This window comes from Zootoca vivipara, chromosome 9 (assembly GCF_963506605.1).
Source record: "Zootoca vivipara chromosome 9, rZooViv1.1, whole genome shotgun sequence".
Taxonomy (NCBI): Eukaryota; Metazoa; Chordata; class Lepidosauria; order Squamata; family Lacertidae; genus Zootoca; species Zootoca vivipara.
The window spans coordinates 22,946,328-22,969,113 of record NC_083284.1 but is presented as its reverse complement, the minus strand read 5'-3'; the positions used below and the strand labels follow the sequence as shown (position 1 = coordinate 22,969,113).

Here is a 22,786-nt window from a genome sequence, read left to right as displayed (position 1 = left end):
TTGTGTAAAGTAGATTTAAAATTTACATATTCTCTTTTGAAGGAAAATTACATGAAAATGATGTACAGGTGGTATATTACACCAGTAAAAGTGGCAAAAATGTATAAAACTGGGTTAAATAAATGCTGGAAATGTAAAGAAAAAGAAGGTACCTTTTATCATATGTGGTGGGAATGCAGAGAAGTTTTTAAAAAATGGGAGATGATATATAATGAACTGAAAAAAATGTTTAAAAGGACATTTGTTTATTAAAAAAAAGAAGCATTTTGTTAGGGATTTGAGGACAAGACCTGCCAAGGAAACCAAAGAACTTATTCATGTATGCCACAGCAGCGGCAAGAGTCTTGTTAGCACAAGGATGGAAGAACGAGGAAGTCCCAACGAAAGAACAATGGCAAGAAAAACTGATGAGCTATGCAGAACTGGCAAAATTAACATATAAACTACGAGAGAGAAGGACAACCGCAGCTTTAAGGAAGAGTGGGAACTTTTTACAAACTGTTTAAAAAGACAACAAAAGAATTTGGGCTCCTTGGCAGGTTTTGAATAAATATTCACAATTTTCTAGTAACACATGATAGACAAAGTAATGATATGTACAATCTTACAACATGCAGAGAACAATATGTGCAAACAAACCAGAGAGGGGAGCTAAGGGAAGTCCTTGGAGGGATGGGAGGGGGAAAAGGGGGAAATGTAATTGGTTGTGTTATTGGTAATTTGTATTGTTCAAAAGTTTCTTTTCAATAAAAATATTTTTAAAAATTAAAAATAAATGATAGGCATCATCCTGACACTGGGTCTTTCTGCTTCAGTTTGCAGCTCACCTGGTGAAAATCAAATATCCAAGGGTTTGCATTTTGGATGGAGGCATCAACAAAATCAAGCCAACCGGTCTGCTGACAGTTCCTTCTCCACAAATATGAGTGAGAAGCTTGCATTTTCATCAACAATATGAGAAGATTTTTTTTATGGGCATTACAGCACCTGCATTGCAATAGTGACACATTTTTTCATGGCTTTCCATCGTGATTTTGCAGGAAATACTGTAGTATTCTTTCACCTTTTTGCTGGATGAAAAAGTGGAGCTTTGGAATGTTTGATGTCACCCCAAGTCATCTAAGGTCATCATGGCAGTGAACTTCAACTGTGCTATTTTAAAAAATCTCAATTGTTTTAAAGTAAATGTTTCAGAGAGCAAACACTTTAAATTAATTGGATGCAATCAACTCATGCAGATCTGATAGATGTTAGGCTTTTGCACATTTCCCTTTCAAAGAGTTCTGTTGTCCTATTTCTCTTGTTTATCTATTTCTAGTGCTCTTTCTTTTTTAAAAGATATTGGTATCGGTAAAAAAAAAAGCATGCCTCTACTCTTGGCAACATTTAAAAAACCATTTTGTTCTATCAAATACTTCATTTAAGCCATGTTTAACCTTTCTTTCTTTGAAAAATTGCAAATGTCTGAATATTAACTTTGAAATAAATGAATTTCTCATTGTCTTACTGTACACAATAACTTCTCCGTAAGTGTAGCCTAGTGCACGAACCTCACAGATAACATCCTCGGGCTTTATATTTTAATTTGCAGTGTAATTAAAATTTGCTTTTTGCAAACTAAAACGCCAAAGAAATATCTCTACTTCAACTACTTATAGGAAGGAAAACAGTTGTGTGTGGAGAGCTTAAGATGAACACCACCCTGGCGGTCTTCACCTTTGTTTTTCAGCATTATAAGACCTATTGCTTTCAGTGTCTACATCAATAGACTAAAATAAAGTCCTGAGTTTGTTTTTGCCATAATCAGAGCCTGGCATGATAGCAATCCCCCCCTTTTTTTAGAGAGAGAGAGAGAGGAGCCCTTGAAATGTGAAGATTAACAATAACATCTCAAGTGCACAAGAGAGGTTGCCTAATCTGGGTTTCAGACCGCAATGATTTTTTAAATACTCTTTGTTGATCATAAGTGCATCTTACTCATCCAGTCCCTTCTTCCCAAGCTGGGAATGGGAGGCATACCTGAGGCCCAACTGATTCTCCCATTAGTTTGGGGTTGGAGGACAGCTGAGGCTTCAAAGACCAAAGGTGATAGAACAGTCATTGTTGGACTGGGAAGATGTGATTGACAAGCCATTTGCTTCCCCTAAGCCGACAGAAATTCCTCCCCTACTGAGTCCCATGGGATGCCAGTAACATTCTCCCAAGCCAAACTCAGAAAAAGCCCACCTGAAAGAACAGGCCCTGAATTCTTCTCCGGCTCAGATTAAAAGAGAAACCAGAGAAGAGTGCCCATTTTCCCACCCTGTCATATGTCGACCTTCTGCCTCGATGGAGCAGATACGTTCCCATTTCCATAGGAGTCGGAAACCATCAGAACTCTATGAAATCAGAAATCTTATCACAGGTGATTGCATCATATCCTTCACCTTTGTAAAGCTGTAATTAGGCAGTCCCTGTACTCAGGCTTACTACCTAAAAGACGCGACAGAAAACAGATGAGATGGGAAGGTGGAGAAAGCAAAGTAGGCCTTGTTTCTTATGTGCAGAATCCTTGCAGTGAGCAGCTGGAAATGAAATACTTGTTTCATTTTTATCACACCTTTCTTCCAAGCTCAAAGTGGTGTACATGGTGCTCCCCCTCCCCATAGTAGAGGATGAGGAACATATGACGACGTCAGTACATGTGAAAAGGATCTAGGGGGTCTTAGTAGACCACAGGCTTAAGTCAACAGTGTGATGCTGCAGCAAAAGAAGCTAATGCTATTCTAGAAGAGTAGAAGAGTTTGGATTTGATATCCCGCTTTATCACTACCCGAAGGAGTCTCAAAGCGGCTAACAATCTCCTTTCCCCTCCTCCCCCACAACAGACACCCTGTGAGGTGGGTGGGGCTGAGAGACTTCAGAGAAGTGTGACTAGCCCAAGGTCACCCAGCAGCTGAATGTGGAGGAGCGGAGACGCGAACCCGGTTCCCCAGATTACAAGTCTACCACTCTTAACCACTACACCACACTGGCTCTAAGCTTCATCAACAGAAGTCTAGTGTCCATATCAAGGGAAGCAGTAGTATACAACTCTATCCTGCCTTGGTCAGACCAAGGCACCTGGACTGCTGTGTCCAGTTCTGGGCACCACAGTTTAAGAAAGATACTGAAAAACTGGAACATGTGCAAAGGAGGGCAGCCAAGATGGTCAAGGGTCTGGAAACCAAGCCTTATGAGGAACAGTTGAGGGAGTTGGATTTGTTTAGCCTGGGGAAGAGAATACCGAGTGGTGATACGGTAGCCATCTTCAAATATCTGAAGGACTTGGAAAATGGAACAGTGCCCTATCTTGTTGGCAAGCAGCATTGGGAGCCTTTTTTGGCTGAAGAGCAAGATAACAAAATAGCTGGCAAGGTAAGCAAGGCTTTCCAGCCTGGAATTTGCATTGGAGGAGTACTTGACATGTTGTCCTCCAAGTGTTGTGGGCTACCACTTCCATCATCCTTGGCCCATTGGCCATGCTGGATGGGTCTGGCGAGAGTTATAGTATGAAACATCTGAAGAGCACAGCATTGGCTCGCCCTGCTGCAGTGCATCTGGCCTGGAGCCATTGCAATACACCTGCAATGCTTGTGGATATTGCCAGCATCTTTACAACTTTTTTAGTTCCCGAGTACAAGAAGTATGCAGATGAACAAGCATTTTGGAGTGGGGGGGGGTGAGAGTCGTTTCTGCCTCCAGGTATTCCAAAGCGTGTTTCATCAACTGTCAAAGGACAAGGTTTTTTTCTACCGAATATGTATTTACCTGGCATTATCACGGTAAGCTGATTCCAGTGTGAGTCACGGCTCCACCTTTTCTCAGGCACCTCTGTAGGGAGAAATTTTATCTTGTTTCTTGGTTTAGGACATAACTCTGGCGCCACAGAGCACAAAAGTAGCACAATAAATCTTTCTTCCGCAGGATAATTGTTAATATTAGCTACAATAACAAGCCTGTCAGTATGCAGGGATTCAGGGGCACTGGGTATGATAGACCCCAAGGAATTGGGGGAGGTTTAGCTTTCTCTCCTCCAGAATACTAGACTCGATTTGCCTGGTTCCCACCCTTCCAAATGCCTTCAGTTAATCCTTTGGAGTCCTTAATTAGCCTTCTCGTTTTCTGGCACATTTGTAACGTCTGCAGTTTCTCTCAAATCTGGCTGCTGAATCTGCGATTAGGCTTGAGGTTCCGCAAGGACTGTGTGATTTCAAGGTATGGCAGAATCATCAAGACCCTGTTTAGAATGGACATCAGTTACTGTATGTTTGATTTCTCTTAAGGATTCTGTTCCCATCCTGTTGAAGTCAGTGGAAGTTTTCATGTTAATTGTTATTTATGGCATTTATAGCCCACCTTTCCTCCAAGGAGCTCAAGGTAACCACCTCCTCCCCAGCGTTATCCTCAGAACAACCCTGTGAAGTAGGTTAGGCTGAGACACTGTGACTGGCCCAAGGTCACCTACTGAGTGACCTTGGGATTTGAACTGCGGTCTCTTAGTTCCTAGTGCAGCACTCTAACCACAGCACCACATGGGCTATCGATGTGCTTGTCAGTGCTTGTGGTGTTACATGGAGTTACATGGAGTTACATGGAGGTGTGAAAGCCGGTGGGCACTGGCGGAGGAAGGGGCGTGCAGGGGTGTGGTCCGCCCTAGGTGTCATCCCTGAGGGTGGTGACATCACTGCCCCGCCCCCCTGAGACGCTCATCGCAGGCAGCAGCACCCCCGTGCACGTCATGCCACCCCCATGGGATGCTCGCCGTCCCGCCCCCGCGGCTCTCCCCGGCTAGCTCCGCCTCTGCCAATGGTGATGGCTAAAAAACAATGGAGTGTTCCTCCGAGTGTGAAGTCAAACCGCTGGGGAATCACAGCGCCCACTGTGGCTGCAGACACTGATAACTCATGACTGCCACCTCCTGCATTGTTTTTGCTGCATTGGCAACACCACCCTGGGGTGCAAGCCTGGGCAGTGTGTATGGAGGCCCTGGGCTGCCAAGGTAACATGACCCACCCCCACCCCACGCTGGTCTCAATGGTGTGGTTCAAAGGAAAGCAGAGCAATACATGCGGCACCAGCTTGGCTGCAGGAATTGCTGGAAGGAGGCATACAAGGTGCCATCCAACCATCTCAGGAACTGCATTCCGGATTTGTGTAGGGTTTTGCTCCTTAGCCTTTTCTCTCCCAAATATGTCCCTCAAGGCAGCAGCTATGGGTTTTCCCTTGGGGTTTACTCCCAAACAAAGCCTTTCTTATAGCCGATGGTACAGTTAGATAATTCTGTTGACTTACAAAGGACCCCCCTACGGCGGTATATAAAAAGGTAAAGGTAAAGGGGCCTCTGACCATCAGGTCCAGTCGTGTCCGACTCTGGGGTTGCGGCGCTCATCTATCCTTGGACTAGATGATCCTATGTCCTTTTAAGGGGGGGGTGAATACTTGGTTGTTGTTTTTATTTAAATTATATATTTTGCAAATTTGTGTTCTGGTTTTGTTCTGTGAGCCGCCCTGAGACCTCTGGGTATAAGACAGTTGTTGTTGTTTAGTCGTTTAGTCGTGTCCGACTCTTCGTGACCCCATGGACCATAGCACGTCAGGCACTCCTGTCTTCCACTGCCTCCCGCAGTTTGGTCAAACTCATGTTCGTAGCTTCGAGAACACTGTCCAACCATCTTGTCCTCTGTCGTCCCCTTCTCCTAGTGCCCTCAATCTTTCCCAACATCAGGGTCTTTTCCAAGGATTCTTCTCTTCTCATGAGGTGGCAAAAGTATTGGAGCCTCAGCTTCACAATCTGTCCTTCCAGGGAGCACTCAGGGCTGATTTCCTTAAGAATGGATAGGTTTGATCTTCTAGCAGTCCATGGGACTCTCAAGAGTCTCCTCCAGCACCATAATTCAAAAGCATCAATTCTTCGGCGATCAGCCTTCTTTATGGTCCAGCTCTCACTTCCATACATCACTACTGGGAAAACCATAGCTTTAACTATACGGACCTTTGTCAGCAAGGTGATGTCTCTGCTTTTTAAGATGCTGTCTAGGTTTGTCATTGCTTTTCTCCCAAGAAGCAGGCGTCTTTTAATTTCGTGACTGCTGTCACCATCTGCAGTGATCAAGGAGCCCAAGAAAGTAAAATCTCTCACTGCCTCCATTTCTTCCCCTTCTATTTGCCAGGAGGTGATGGGACCGGTGGCCATGATCTTGGTTTTTTTGATGTTGAGCTTCAGACCATATTTTGCGCTCTCCTCTTTCACCCTCATTAAAAGGTTCTTTAATTCCTCCTCGCTTTCTGCCATCAAGGTTGTGTCATCTGCATATCTGAGGTTGTTGATATTTCTTCCGGCAATCTTAATTCCGGCTTGGGATTCATCTAGTCCAGCCTTTCGCATGATGAATTCTGCATATAAGTTAAATAAGCAGGGAGACAATATACAACCTTGTCGTACTCCTTTCCCAATTTTGAACCAATCAGTTGTTCCATATCCAGTTCTAACTGTAGCTTCTTGTCCCACATAGAGATTTCTCAGGAGACAGATGAGGTGATCAGGCACTCCCATTTCTTTAAGAACTTGCCATAGTTTGCTGTGGTCGACACAGTCAAAGGCTTTTGCATAGTCAATGAAGTAGAAGTAGACGTTTTTCTGGAACTCTCTAGCTTTCTCCATAATCCAGCGCATGTTTGCTATTTGGTCTCTGGTTCCTCTGCCCTTTCGAAATCCAGCTTGCACTTCTGGGAGTTCTCGGTCCACATACTGCCTAAGCCTGCCTTGTAGAATTTTAAGCATAACCTTGCTAGCGTGTGAAATGAGCGCAATTGTGCGGTAGTTGGAGCATTCTTTGGCACTGCCCTTCTTTGGAATTGGGATGTAGACTGATCTTCTCCAATCCTCTGGCCATTGCTGAGTTTTCCAAACTTGCTGGCATGTTGGGTGTAGCACCTTAACAGCATCATCTTTTAAAATTTTAAATAGTTCAGCTGGAATATCATCACTTCCACTGGCCTTGTTATTAGCAGTGCTTTCTAAGGCCCATTTGACTTCACTCTCCAAGATGTCTGGCTCAAGGTCAGCAACCACACTACCTGGGGTGTACGAGACCTGCATATCTTTCTGGTATAATTCCTCTGTGTATTCTTGCCACCTCTTCTTGATGTCTTCTGCTTCTGTTAGGTCCTTACCACTTTTGTCCTTGATTATGGTAATCTTTGTACGAAATGTTCCTTTCATATCTCCAATTTTCTTGAACAGATCTCTGGTTTTCCCCATTCTATTGTTTCCCTCTATTTCTTTGCATTGCTCATTTAAGAAGACCCTCTTGTCTCTCCTTGCTGCTTTTTGGAAATCTGCATTCAGTTTCCTGTATCTTTCCCTATCTCCCTTGCATTTTGCTTGCCTCCTCTCCTCCGCTATTTGTAAGGCCTCGTTGGACAGCCATTTTGCTTTCTTGCATTTCCTTTTCCTTGGGATGGTTTTCGTTGCTGCCTCCTGTATAATGTTACGAGCCTCCATCCATAGTTCTTCAGGCACTCTGTCCACCAAATCTAAATCCTTAAACCTGTTCCTCACTTCCACTGTGTATTCATAAGGGATTTGATTCAGATTGTATCTTACTGGCCCAGACAGTATGTAAATTCAAATAAATAAAACAAATAATAAATAATGACCCTCAGAGGTCCATTTCAACTCTACAATTCTATGATTCTAGATGGGACATTGGCCTGATCCAGCAGGTTCATCTTATGTTCTTGAACTGGGATCAATGCCAGATTTACGTATAAGCTAAACAAGCTATAGCTTAGGGCCCCACTCTCTTGGGGGGGCCCAAAAAAATTGAAGGAAAAAAACTGGATGTACATTTCCAAAATATAAGATAAAAAAACAAATAAAATAAAACCTACATGCAGCAACAGTGTTTTGTGTTGTGTAGGCTCCTAGCCTACTCCCTAAAATATCACTGGTTTGCTCATTTCTGTATATAAGGTGCCTACACTTTGCATGTGCAAATGGCTTTAGATACCTGTTAGGTCCGTAACTAACCATATAGCATATATTCAACACAAAAAACAGCAACAATTTGTTGTTGACAAAGGACAACTGGACATATAAAGGGCCCCATTACCTTCAGTAGCTTGGGGCCTCATCAAACCTATATCCAGCCCTGACTGGGATAATGCCTCTTGATTACCTAGAAGTGGGTGGAAAGATGTTATATGCCTAGAAACTCCTGAATTTTTGCGTAGCTTCATGGAGACTGACAGCTAGCTTCCCCAAAGTCCCAGAGCACAACTGTCCAGAGCCTGACCTTTGTCTAAAACCTGACAAAAACCTGGCTGACCCTCGGCCTCAACAAAATGGACTATCCAGAGAGGCTAATGACTGTCATCCTCCCTCTGGAGAACAAGAATGTATGGCGAGGAAATTCCCTTTCATTTTTGTTTACACAGCAGTAATCCGATGAATTATTACGGGTTGATGTGTGTTGGCTGCCGCATTGCTGGCATAAGACAGAATCATCAACCTTCCCCTGGTGTCCTTTCGTTCAAAAATTTTTTCCACGACATGGTGAGGCACGATCGTTAATGCGTGCCTAAAACGTTCGCAAGTCCTGTCAACACGGTAGCATTCCTCTCCCACAGTGTTAGATGGTGTAGAGGCGGACTGAAATGCAGTTAGTCTGGCGTATGCTTTGCACGAATCATGGAATTGAAGAGAGTTGGAAGGGATCCCAAAGATCATCCATTCCAACCCCCTGCAATGCAAGAATCTCAACTAGATCATACATGACAGGTGGCCATCCAACCTCTGGGAGAGCCCACAACCTCCCGAGGGAGACCGGTTCCACTGTCGAACAGCTCTTACCATCAGAAAGTTCTTCCTGATGTATATATAGTCAGACTTCAAGCTACGTCTTCTTAGTTTACCTGAGCATAACCATGTTTTGCATGTCCTGTGCATTTAGAAATAGTGTTCTTTCAGAGAGTTTTAATTGCTTCCTTTTTGTGGGTCGTTTTTGGAACCAGGGACCTCAGACTTTTTAGCTTAGCAAAGAAAAAAACCTGGCTTCTTGAAAACTAAAAGAGACGGTAGAGGAACAGGGAGGTGGAACATGAGAGAAATTCTCTCACTTCCTCCCCTGTGAAGGAGTGACTGTTATAATGAATCCATGAAAGGAGTCTCCTAACAATGAGAGGGGGAGCTGAGACTGTGGTGAGCAAAGCCATCCTGGAATTAGTTGCTAATTACAAGTTCCTGCAGTGGCTGATTAATTGGCACTTGTGTCTTCAGCTCAGTACATCAACACTTCGGCCCTTAAACCAAATTTAGCCATTCAAGTTCTTCTCCAAAGAAAACTATTCCTGTGTGGAGCGCTAAGGATATCATAGAACATTCTTAATGCCCTCACCAGATGGCAGCTCCCAGAATTCTTTGGGGAAAGCCCAAGACTAACTAAGCCCAATATAAAATGGTATATAACTGATAAAAAAAATATAATGTCTCTATGCCCCCTATGGGTTTGGGTGATATAAAGCTAATTGCCAAGTCTTTAGAATCCTCACTTCCCATCAAACTTGAAGATTGTAGGATTTTTAAAAACTTTCTGTCCTTTCTCAAAGGAGTACAAAGATCCCATTTTATTCATGCACTAGCCCAGAGAAGTAGTTTTTTTAAAAAAAAATAAATAAAATCCCTGTATTTTTAAAAAAATTATTTATAAACATTAAACTTTTTATAGCCTTGTCCCTCCTCTCATTCAAGGCAGATTTGGGGTTATGTGAAGACGGAGAACCCATTTCCTTCCAGATGTTGTTGGACTACAGTTCCCATCATCCCTGATCATTGGCCATGCTGATGGAGGCTGATGGGACTTGAAGTCTTGCAAAATGTAGCAAAATCTGGAGGGCTACAGCTTCCCTAGCTGAGTGAATAGGCAATGACGTGCCCAATTAATTTCATGCCTCAGTGGGGACTTGAGCCCTGAACTCATCCAGTCTTCTTCCCCCTATACTACAGCAGCTTATCTGGCCACCCAAACTGTCCAGTTATCTGAACAATATAAAAATATGTAAGCTAAGAGTTTGTTGTTTTCTCATGCAGCTTCTTCTGTGATTCCCTGTATACATTCTGAAGCAAGAGAAATGGGTGAAACAGTTGCACCTGAGATCTACAAGCTGCTGGCTTGCAGCACAATCCTATGTGCGTTGACTCAGAAATAGGTCTCATTGGTTTACTTCAGAAGAGGCTCCTCAGGTGCCTTCAATACATATCTTTAGGCACCAGGCAAGAACATCCCTCTTCTCCCAGGCCTTTGGCTAAGGAAACAATCTATAGTGAGGTGGAGGTCCTTGTTTTTGTTCGTATGCATTTTTGTGTTTTTCTATTGTAAAGCATTCTGCAATCTTTGAATGAAGGGCAGTATAGAAATATATTTAATAATAACAAAGCAGGGCTTTTTTTCAGCCGGAACTCACTGAAACTGAGTTTGACACCTCTCCTGTGTGGTGTAGTGGTTAAGAGCGGTAGACTCGTAATCTGGGGAACCGGGTTCGCGTCTCCGCTCCTCCACATGCAGCTGCTGGGTGACCTTGGGCTAATCACACTTCTCTGAAGTCTCTCAGCCCCACTCACCTCACAGAGTGAGAGTGTTTGTTGTGGGGGAGGAAGGGAAAGGAGAATGTTAGCCGCTTTGAGACTCCTTCGGGTAGTGATAAAGCGGGGTATCAAGTCCAAACTCTTCTTCTCTCAGGAGGGCGACATTGCCATTATAAGAGAACAAGGAAAGCGTTCAGGCTGAGTTCCACCACTTATTTTTCTAGAAAAATAGCACGGATAACAAGTATGCATAGAATCAAAGTTTTACATTATGTTGTTCAGGTACTCTGGTGTATAAATGGAAAACAAGGAGTCGCAGCAGCCTAAAGTCTCGTTCACTTACAATGGCTTCTGAATTACTAGGAACCAGCATCGTGGCTCTTTCTTAAAAATTAAGATCTGTCCATGCAGTGTGAGAATGTCCTTGGCCCGTGTTTCTCAGCGCCACACTCAAATTGCCAGATGCCCTTTCATGTCCGGTTGATCTTAGCAGAAAGAAGCTCCATTGTGAACAGCAGGTGAACTGTAGCCTGCAACAATTATGTGAGGAGGCGATGTTGCTCTTCGTTGAAGGTGTGTCTGTTTTCAGATCAAACCCCAATGGGGGAAAAGGTAAAACTCATTAGTGTTTGGCAGAAGAACAAGCGCCTAGCCAAAGCCTCCCTTGTACGCTCTTCACGGCATGACAAAACTTGAAGTTGTTTGTTGTTGCGCAGCCCGCTCAGGAGTCCCATGTCCCTTGCCAGTCCCTCTTAGGAAATCTTGAACAATAAACAATAACCTTTTTATTCAGTTGCAATCAGTTGAAGAGCTGATAAATCTGCTAGAACTGTCATGAACAAAGGGATGGTCATGGGGCTTGGCTCTTGCCGAACTTTACTGCTAGAAGCACACCTTGCATGTCTAGTTTAATGTTGCCTCCCACCCTGCCCACAAAGGCTCACTTTTTATCAGGTAGAGCGTCTGCAGGGGGCTTTGGGTTGAGTAGGAAAAGTCTCTTGGGATGAGACAGGCAGGGACTGCAAAACTCTTTCCTTCCTGGCAATTTCCCTGTTCAAAATTGGCATCACAAGCCCAGAGAGCTGTATCTTTTGTCTCTCAAGGAGAAAAGCCAAGTTGGAGACGGCAAAGGGAAGAATTATATAGGGTCCCTTTTTTTCCTACTCTTATCCTCTGCTCGGCCTGAAAGCCTGATGTACCTGATAAACGGATAAAAGGCTCTTGGCAGAGGCTGGGAGACTGGAATCATAGGCTTAAACTCTGAGATCTGCTTCTAAGAGGAGTATAGAAGGAAAGAGCCATGACTGTGCTCACTTTGTTGAGAACTTTGTCCTGCCAGTCCTAAATTATTGTTGTTTTATGGCAATCCAAGCTATGTTCAAATTTCAGTTAACCTCCAGAGCATTGATTATTGATTGATTATTTAATTAATTTCTATACCGCTTAATATATTACCAATACCTCTAAGCAGTGTGCAGGAAACTGAAGCAAAAACAGGCAACTTAGACAAAATATTACAAAAATACAGAGTTACATATAAAAATGTGCACTGTCCTCAGGAGCAGTTTCTCAGGAGTTGCACCCCAAAGAAATTTCTGGGAAATTCCATTTCATGAATGCAGATCCACTCTCACTATCCTGGAAGCAACCCTATTCTTTTTTTTTTTTTGAATAGATATTTATTGATTTTCACAATAGAAAAGGGATTTACAAAGGTTTAGAAAGGATGGGGGAGATACAAAAAAGCAAAAATACAAAAGTCAGGAAAAACAGAAAAAACCAGAAAATAAAAAAGAAAAAATAGAAAACTATATAACTTATCTTTATCACAGTGCAACCCTATTCTTTTCATGCATCTGCCACACCAACTATCTTATCAAATAACTAGATTATCTTGTTATGGAAGAAAATAGCAATTTGTAGCCAACCTCATGTACCGGTAGTTCCTTCTCTCTCCTTTCCCCCCCATCTTTAAAAAATTTCCCCACACACAATCTGGTGCCTAGATTGCGGCTAGTTTGAGGTTGGCGAGTTCTGAGAGAAAATGGAGATGTGTAATTATTACCTTTATGCTGTCAATATACATACTCGTTATATCATGTCATTTATTTGCCAGAGACATAGAAGATTGGTTCTTTTTGTGGTGGCGGCGATGTTTGTCAAGTGTACAGAGCACAACAATGTAGCCCTGTGTTCCATCTTGAACACTTGCAATTATCTTTATTAAACTGAGGAGGAAGTGGTTGTTGTTGTTTTTTTAAAAAAGAGCTGTTTTCTTAGTATCATTTTCCCATGAAACACTGAGGATAAAAGAACGTCAGTTCCTTGGTTACTTTTTCAAAGTTTAAGTGCTCCTGGAACTTCTTGAAAAAGTGTCAACAAAAACCCACCTGGTTCACCTCATGATGAGCTCAGTGTTCCTCAGCTCCCTCAGAGGGCCGGAGTCACCAATATGGTGCCCTCAGGGTGTTGCTGGACTTCATCTCCCATAATCCCTAATCATTGGCCATACTTTCTGGGGCTGATGGGAGCTGGAATCCAACCGTACCTGAAAAACACAATAGTACATTGGTTGCCCCTTCTGCTCCCCTATTGCCCAAATTTACTATTAGGGCGTTGGCATCAGGGAGAGCTGGTACAGAGCACATCAACACAGAGGAGTTTGGTTCATTAGGAAACTAAACCACCAACCTCAGTCAGCTAACCCCCACCTGCCCGTCTTCTTATTTGTACCCAGTTGGGAGATGGGAGTCTGCCTGTCATAGGCTCTGATTACACTTACGGTTGATCTCCTGGCCTACCAGTCCCAATGGAGAGCTGGGCCTATACAAGTCCACCTTAGTTGGGTTTCCCCCATAGGCGTACCCATGATCAAAACTAGGGGGGGCATGCCAGCCACGCCCCCCAGCCACCTGATTGGCTGGCTGGTGATGACGTGGCCGGGATCCCCCCGAGGAGGCATGGTCAACATCCACGCCCCCAGAGGAGAGGGTGCTGGAGCCGTTGCCGAGGCGCACCTTTACCGGCAGTGGTGACTAAAACGAGGCAGCAGCAGCTGCCTCCGTCGAGAAAAACCTGGACCTGGACTAACTTCAGTCCACACTCCTTCACGTCACAGTAAGCACAGCACAGAAAGTGCCCCACAATGCTCTGCGGCACTTCACGGAGCATTGTGGGGCAGCACTACTATTTTTGCCCGAGTCCAGCTTATAGACAGGATATCCTTATCTAGGCCGTCATTAAACAATTCTGCAACTGTAAGAGCCAGTTCGTTTTTAAAGGACTGATAAAATTCTTCTCCTAGTCCAGCTGGACCTAGGGCTTTGTTTTCCTTTGCTTTTTGTAAATATTCAATAACTATGTCTATGGATACTGGTTTACTTAAGGCCTGGTTATCATCAAAAGGAAAGCTAGATAAACGAAGGTCACTGGAAAACGTTTAGGATAGCACCAGCAACCGCTGCTTCAGCAGCAACAGACTTCTCTTCCATAAGAACTGAATGCCTGAGCAGAGCATCTGTTGCCACTGAGGAGCATGGGAAATGAAGTTCCAGGTGGCTCCTGACTCCATCTACTTGAGTGTTGCTAGGTCGCAGGTGGACCATATCGTGCTAAAGTTGGGAAACAGAGACTCAAACTAAACCCATTGAAATTAATAGACACGACTAACTTACGACAATTAATTCTAGTGAGTCTGCTCTCATTAGAACCTGGTTGGATGCAACCCAGGATTTCCTGCAGAGTGGATGAATGAAGTTAGGTTATTTGACTATATAAGCTCCGTGTGAGCCCAGATAAGTGTCTCACAGAGAAACACGCAATTGGGTGGTAATCTGAATCCAACCAGTGCAGATTGATCAGGATCCAAGAACTGCAGATTACCCCCTCCCATAGTTCAGTCCAAACTAGCAGGTCCTGAACAGAGATTAGAACAGGGGTAACTTAATGCTTGGTTAAGTTAAATGAATGTAAATTCTGAAAGCTTCCTAACTTAGTTTCTTCTTGCAGCAGAAGCATAGTTGCCCTTTTCTCCTTAACAAATAGAGCCATTTATAACCAGACAGGCTTAGTTCTTGTTTTTTCTCAGTGAACCAGTGGTGTTAGGTGCTGGCATGACAGCAGCTGTAGTGGGCATCACTGTTTAAATACAACAGAATGAAATCATGTAAAAAAAGGGGGGTCATGATTTTTTATCCAGGTCTGTGCTTAATTCTTATTTACACTCAGTGGTCTACTTACAATAAGGTATAGAATTTGCTGTAAGTAACTAAATCTAATGTGCACACTTCTGAACTTCTTCAAAAACCTCCATGCAGTTGTGGGCAATATCTTACGCTGGAGATCTTTTGAGAGAGAAGAAATCAAAACCGTTGTCTTATTGTTTCAAAGAACGCTGGCCAATTGTCAAGTCCTATTTGAAGACTGTGCACCAGCCAGATAATCATCTCCAGGTTTCAGCTTGTGTCCCAGGAGCTAAGAGCTTACAATTTGAACTCATTAAGGAGATGCGATAACCGGATTCATTTTCCAAACTCTTCCCTCTGTTCGTCTGGAATAGGCAATTAGCAGCCGCACGGTTTTTGTTTTGCTCTACGTGACAGGGGTGTAGATAGTCAGGACTTGACTGGGCTGCTGCTGCTGTTGACTCTGCTGTTGTTTCCTTTTTGTGTCTGTGTTGTTTGTGAGACTGTTTGTGTCTCTCCTGTCTCTTCACTGACACATTGTGAAGTTTAGGGCGGAGGGGGATGCACTGCAGACACACAATGGGGACAAAACAGAGGGGGAGATTTTTTTAACATTTGAGATAATGTGCTTTTAGAGGGATGGTGTTTGTCATGAATGCAGACTTATTTTAGGCTGAGTGGGAAACTGAGATACACAAGGAGTTCATTTCCTTACAGCTCATGTGTTTAAACTGTTTATTATTCCATTACATTTGTACCTTGGTTGTCAAATGCCTTGGTACTCGGAAGTTTTCGCTCCCGAATGCTGTAAACCCAGAAGTGAGTGTTCTGGTTTGCCATCGCTTTTTAGAAGCCAAACGTCCAATGTGGCTTCCACAGCTTCCAACTGAGTGCAGAAAGCTCCTGCAACCAATTGGAAGCCGCGCCTTGGTTTTCGAACGTTTTCGAAAGTCAGACAGACTTTTGGAACGGATTCCATTCGAGAACCAAGGTACGGCTGCACTGTGAATAACGACAAATAATATAATAATATATTATCATACTAATATAGTTTAACTATATTAAAATATAAAACACTAAAATATTTAAATATATTTAAATATAAACCAAATGAGGGGAGGGAGGGAAGTCAAAGCTTGGCAGAGCACAGGGAATTTGAGATAGTTGAATAGATGTTAAAAGGAGAGAATTTTGTGTTTATTGTGTGTTGTTGTGTTTGTTGTTGAATGTTTTGTTATTGTTTAATGTGTTTATTTGAAAATGTAATATATATATATATATATATATATATATATATATATATATATATATGTAGCCAGTATGTACAGTAAATGCATAGAACTATAGAATTGTATCTAGTCTAACCCAGCTCTAATCCAATACTGTTAACCGGTACACCATGCTGGTTCTTCTGATGATAAGATCCACACAGCTAATTTTCTCTTAGAATCAAAAGAAAAGTGATGTTCAGACTGGCTGCCACCCCACATCCTCTTTTACATAAGATGAGCCTGCTGGATCAGGCCAATGGCCCATCTAGTCCAGCATCCTGTTCTCAGAGTGGCCAAACAGATACCTGTGGGAGATCTTCAAGCAGGACCTGAGCATAAGAGCCCTCCCCCCCCCCCCCCGGTGGTTTCCAGCAACTGGTGCTCAGAAGCACCACTTGGAGCATTGCTCCTTCTCAATTTTTTCATTAGATTATGGGTGACCAAAAGAGAAGCTTGAATAGAGATCACTTGTGCACGGACTAGCCAGGAACAATGCCTCCTTTCTTTTTGCCGGAGGAAATATGGAAAGAAGAGCTCTTTTATGAATGGCCGGTCAAAATTGATAGCCAGCGGAGGAAATCTGAAAAGCTCTTTGGGTTGATGAAAATTGCCCTTGCTCGTCGGGTTTCCAAATTCTGGAGGTCATATGGGAGATTCGTTAGGGAGGGAACGTGCTAGAAGCAGGTTTACCACTGCATCTCATTCCAGACTCCTTGCAGAGGAAGCTCACCTCCCTTGGAGTGAATGAGAAGCCATAGAAGCCCCATGATTGCAAAGGCATACTACAAAAACAAACGTATAAATGAAGGTAAATGGACCCCTGACCATTAGGTCCAGTCGTGGACGATTCTGGGGTTGCGGCGCTCATCTCGCATTATTGGCCGAGGGAGCTGGCGTACAGCTTCCAGGTCATGTGGCCAGCATGACAAAGCCGCTTCTGGCAAACCAGAGCAGCACACGGAAACGCCATTTACCTTCCCGCTGTATTTATCTACCTGCACTTTGACGTGCTTTCGAACTGCTAGGTTGGCAGGAGCAGGGACCGAGCAACGGGAGCTCACCCCATTGCGGGGATTCGAACCGCTGACCTTCCGATCGGCAAGCCCTAGGCTCTGTAGTTTAACCCAACGTATAAATAGTTACATCTAATTAGGGTTGAGCTTCCTTTTTGTGAGGGTTTTTTCCCCAGGCATGCATGTTCAGCATGCAGGACCTTCCTATCACGACTCTGCCTTCCCTTCTTCAGGGCATGAGGAGTCGCCCTCTGGGTCAGCCCCAGGAGCACCTAACCACTTGGAAACCTCTGTCCAGGGGATGCCACATTGCCCTCTTCTGACTCAGAGGAGTGCAGGTGTCGTGGACTGGCTGGATGCAGAAGAGTTGTGGGAGGCACCAGCTGGGGAAACCCCAAGGGAAGAAGGCTCAGAGCCAGCGAATTGGTGGTGGGACAAAGATGTGCAGCCAGAGGGGCAAGAGGGAGAAAAGTGGGAGGAGGAGGAGGTGTTGGAAGCTGAACAGGCAACAGAACAGAAAGAGACTGGCAGAGAGCAGTTCAGAAGCAGAGGGGCGCCAGGAGACAGAGGTGAGGCAGGCTGCTGAAGAAGCCAGGAAGTCTCCCCCTCCTGCTGCAACCAGCTCCGCTGCCCTTTGGTCTCACAAAACATGCAGAGAAATGAAGAGGGCAAAGCAACGAGAGGCAAAATGACAGAGCCTTAGGCTGCTGGGGTAAGAACCAGCAGAGGTATGCTGTATTTTATATTATTTTATTTATGATTTTCAGTTTTATACATTTTACAATCATTTTAACATTTCAAAACTTGACTTCCTTCCCCCTCTTTCTGCGGTTCCTTAAATTTATTTTTAATATTTTCTTCATATTCAAATTAACTTAATTTGCTCCTCTACTTTAAATATATACTCTTATAAAACTGCAGGTTATTACAATAATCCGGCCAATGTTCTTATCTGTTTACAGTTTGTTTGTAAATATTCAGTAAACCCATTTCCATTCTTTTATAAAATGTTTGTTATATTGTTTGTTTTTTCCCAGTAAGTTTCACCGTTTCTGCATATTCCATTTTTGTATCCATTCTTCTTTTGCTGGGACGACTTCTTTCCATTTTTGGGCAAGTAACATTCTTGCCACTGTAGTCGCATACACGAATAAATTTCTATGCAGTTTGGGTAGTTCTGTCCCTATAATTCCCCAAAGGAAAGTTTCTGGGGTTTTTTTTTACAAATGTTATTTTAAACAACTTTTTCAATTCATTATATATCATTTGCATACAGTGGAGTTATGCTGTATGGGTATATCAGCAGAGCCCGGGCCGGCTCTAGGGGTAGTCTGGGTGGTGTGGGACGTCGGCCCGGTAGGGGGGCGCCGCGTGGAAACCATGCTGCGCGCTGCGCCCACCCACCAGCCGCGGCAAGAAACGGAGCTGAGCGGGGGGCGCCGGAGCGATCTCCGCACCACGGCGCCAGGGCGCCCGACGTGCTTGAGACGGCCCTGAGCAGAGCCAACCTAGTGCTCAGCCAATCGCTGATGCGATCTCTCTGTCACTTGGGCCCAACTGCTGCTCACTCATTTGTCTCCACCCCCTTCCTGTCTGCCAACCAGCTAGGGCCTTACTCTGTACACTTTGTTTGGTCTTCCATGCAGAGTACCTCTAGGAGCATCTCCACCCCGTCACTTACCCCAGACACTGAGATCCAGCTCCGAGGGCCTTCCGGCAGTTCCCTCACTGCGAGAAGTGAAACTACAGGGAACTAAGCAGAGGGCCTTCTCCGTAATGGCGCCCACCCTGTGAAACGCCATCACACCAGATGTCAAGGAAATAAACAACTATCTGACTTTTAGAAGGCAGTCCTGTTTAGGGAAGTTTTAAATGTTTGATGTTTTATTGTATTTTTAATCTTTTGTTGGAAGCTGCCCAGAGTGCCTTGGGAAACCCAGACAGATGGGCAGGGTTTAAATAAATTACTACTACTACTAAGAATAATAATAATAATAATAATAACAACGTTGCTTAAACTCTCATGCTGGGCAGCAAAACCACCATTTCAATTGCCAAGCACACTGAGTTTCCTCCCTCTTGTTTCTCAGTCGGCCTGTTTTGGTTCCATTGGCATCGTAACTCGGCAGCTGCCTGATCTTCTTCTTGTAGGTGGCTGGTGAAGTGAGGGCACGAAAGCCTCCAAAACGTGCTGGTTTGAGCGAAAGAACAAGAGGGATGGCCTTGAGCCAGTTCCAGCTCCTACATGCTTTCACAAGCCAAGCCTCAGCCTTGCGAGACTTCTATAAAAGATGCTGAAAGACCTTTTTTGACAGCTGACTAATCTCCTTGGAGTGGAAGGCAAGTATTGAGGTGAGATAAATGCAGCCATAATACATTGACAGAGAGAGACCAGCTACTTTACTTGTACTCTTTATTTTTTTAATTTTTTAAAAAAACACACCTTAGGAATCACGTTTTTCTTTTTTAAAGGTAACTTGGCATTCCACGAGAGTTGTCAAAGGGAGAAGAAAAGACTATCTCTGCATCAAATGACTCCTGTTTGCATAGCAGCTCTTGTCAAAAAAGAAAAGGCAGGGGGGAGGGGGAGGAATAATTTGGTCATTTGTGCCAGGAATAACATCCAGGGAGTTCTCCATCTCCTGAGGGCAGAGAAGTTAGGTTATTGTTCCGAGGTGGATCAAGCAAAATCTGCCAGGTGTCATGCATAGAAATATAATGAGCTTGCTACTTACCGGTACAAGGCCTGTGAAGAGGAACACTTAATTTTCAAATACACACCCTTGGAAATAAAAGCATTTAATTAATCTTTTTACGACCTTTCGAAACAATCTTCTCTTTATCACCTCCATATATTATACCCCCCCCCCCAAAAAGCGTAACAAATGCAAGAGCTCAAACACTTGCCACAGTTTAAGGGCATGTCTTCACAACCTTTTGATACAAAGAGCAAAAGCTTAACTGCTTCTAAAATAACTGTCTTAGGATTTGCCGTCTGTTCTTCCAATCACACTTCTGAAGGGCAACAGGGCTCCATGCTACTAGTGATAGACACCATATTGACTTTAAAAGAGGATTAGACCAATTCATGGAGGGTGAGGCCACCAGAGGCCACTTTTGGAGACACTATGCATCTGAAATGCCAGTTAAGAACATAAGTTCATTCGGGGGGGGGGGGGAGAGATAAATACAGTGGTGCCTCGACCTACGAATTTAATCCGTTCCGAAGGCACCTTTGTAAGTCGAAAAATTTGTAAGTCGAAAAACGCCATTGGAAACGTGAATTCCCATAGAAATGCATTGAAAATGGAAAAAATCATAAGTCGAAGCAACTCTATCTAAAACCGCCGCGGGTTTTTTCCGGATGTCGAGACATTCGTAAGCGCATGGCCATTACCCCCATTTGTAAGTAGAAAAATTCGGTTGTCAAGTCGTTTGTAAGTCGAGGTACCACTGTAACTGCGCTTGGCACTGTTGCAGCTTGGAAAAATGGGGCCAACACAAAAAACCCAGCAGTCCTCGCCATGCACAAACCTCTCCCTTTGTGTACCACTAACCTTCTTCATAACAGACAGCATTTGTCTCCCAGCAAATAATGCCCACTTGAAATGCTGTAGTTACAACAGCTCACAGATCACACCCATGTTTGTCACAATGAAGATGAAATTATCTTGCGCGTCCTTTTTCCCAGCTCTGTGGAAATTGAGGAGAAACTGCAAATAAGGCTGGGGACTAGCTGCCAGGACACACACCCTCTTGTGACTTAGCGCTTAATAATAGAACTTGGAGACAGCAGAGGCATCCACTGTCAGGTCATCCATCAGGGACCGTCTCTGTCAAGTTTCTAATTGCTTCAGCATTCCAAGGATTGTTGGACAGTCCAAGTAGGGATGAAGGTTGGCCTGTTCGTGGTGGTGGTTCTGAATCCGCTGCCAGTGGGGCCACGTTACCAAGAGAATGGTGATTAATTGGGTGTTTTGTTTGTCATGGATTACAAAGAAAGACTTAGTTTAAATATGTAATCAAATCCACTCCAGCCATACAAAGTGCAAATGTCTTTTATGAAACCAGTGGGAGGCAAGAGTTTATCTCTCTTTCTTTTGGCGGGGAAGAAAAAGCAAATACAGTGGTTTAAGTACACATTTGGTTCCGGAACTCTGTACTTAACCTGAAGTGTACTTAACCTGAAGTGAACTTTCCCATTAAAAGTAATGGAAAGTGGATTAATCCATTCCAGACAGGTCCGCAGAGTACTCAACCTGAAGCGTACTTAACCCAAAGTATGAGTGTAATTGGTTCTGGAAATCTGTACTTAACCTGAAACATACTTAAGGTAAAGGGTAAAGGGGCCCCTGACCATCAGGTCCAGTTGTGTCCGACTCGGGTTGCGGCGCTCATCTCGCTCTATAGGCCGAGGGAGCCGGCGTTTGTCTGCAGACAGCTTCCGGGTCATGTGGCCAGCATGACAAAGCTGCTTCTGGCGAACCAGAGCAGCGCACGGAAACGCCATTTACCTTCCCGCCGGAGCGGTCCCTGTTTATCTACTTGCACTTTGATGTGCTTTCGAACTGCTAGGTGGGCAGGAGCTGGGACCGAGCAACGGGAGCTCACCCCGTTGCAGGGATTCGAACCGCCGACCTTCTGATCAGCAAGCCCTAGACTCTGTGGTTTAACCCACAGTGCCACCTGGGTCCCTCTAAACATACTTAACCTGAAGCAAACTTCCCCATTGAAAGTAATGGAAAGTGTATTAATCCGTTCCAGAAAGGTCAGTGGAGTACTTAAACTGAAAGTACTCAAACCGAAGCGTACTTAAACTGAGGTATGACTGTACTGAGGAGAAGTTGTGCCTGGCTGTGATCTGGTGGCCACTAGAGCCTCCAGTGCCACCAACATCCTCAGCAGGGCATTGAAGGAGCCTCTCATATATAACAAAGACTCTTGCGGTACCTTACAGATGGGTGAGATTGTTGTAGCATAAGTGTTTGTGGACTTCAGCTCAATGGAGGAGATTCTGCTCTGCATCTGGTTCAATCCCCAGCATCTCCAGGTAGGGTTGATGATATCCCCTGTCTGAAATCCTGGAGAGCCACTGCCAGTTAGTAGATACAATACAGGGATGCGGGTGGCACCGTGGTCTAAACCACTGAGCCTCTTGGGCTTGCCGATCAGAAGGTCAGCGGTTTGAATCGGCTCGATGGTGGGGAGCTCCCATTGCTCTGTCCCAGCTCCTGCCAACCTAGCAGTTTGAAAGCACACCAGTGCAAGTAGATAAGTAGGTACCGCTGTGGCGGGAAGGTAAACGGTGTTTCCATGTCCTCTGGCACTCGTCACGGTCCTCCGTGTGCCAGTAGTGGTTTAGTCATGCTGGCCACATGACCTGGAAAGCTGTCTGTTGACAAAGGGCGGCACTCTCAGCCTGAAAGCGAGATGAGCGCCGCAACCCCATAGTTGCCTTTGACTGGGCTTAACCATCCAGGGGTCCTTTACCTTTTTTTACCTTTACAATACAGAACAAGCTAGGTAAAAGGTTTGACTTGGTATAAGGCAGCATTCTGTGTCCCCATGTCCATCTGATGCCGACACAGCCACCTTTTTGGAAATTATATCCATGTGACCTTCTTAATACAGTTTATTTTTCCTGTTATAAAAACACAACACAAGGTCATTGCATACTTATTTATCCTCACAACTTCAGTTGGACTAACTGCT

General features: G+C 44.2%; 1 protein-coding gene across 2 annotated transcripts in view; it reads left to right on the top strand.

Annotated features, from left to right (window-relative positions):
- TBCK (TBC1 domain containing kinase) overlaps nucleotides 1-1,628 on the top strand; it is a 93,399-nt gene extending 91,771 nt beyond the window's left edge. For both annotated transcript variants that reach the window (XM_060278487.1, XM_060278486.1), the window contains exon 26: nucleotides 816-1,628. In XM_060278487.1, the coding sequence (XP_060134470.1) occupies nucleotides 816-926 (111 nt within the window). In that variant the 3' untranslated portion in view covers nucleotides 927-1,628. The remainder of the gene's footprint in view (nucleotides 1-815) is intronic.
- Nucleotides 1,629-22,786: the final 21,158 nt, after the last annotated feature.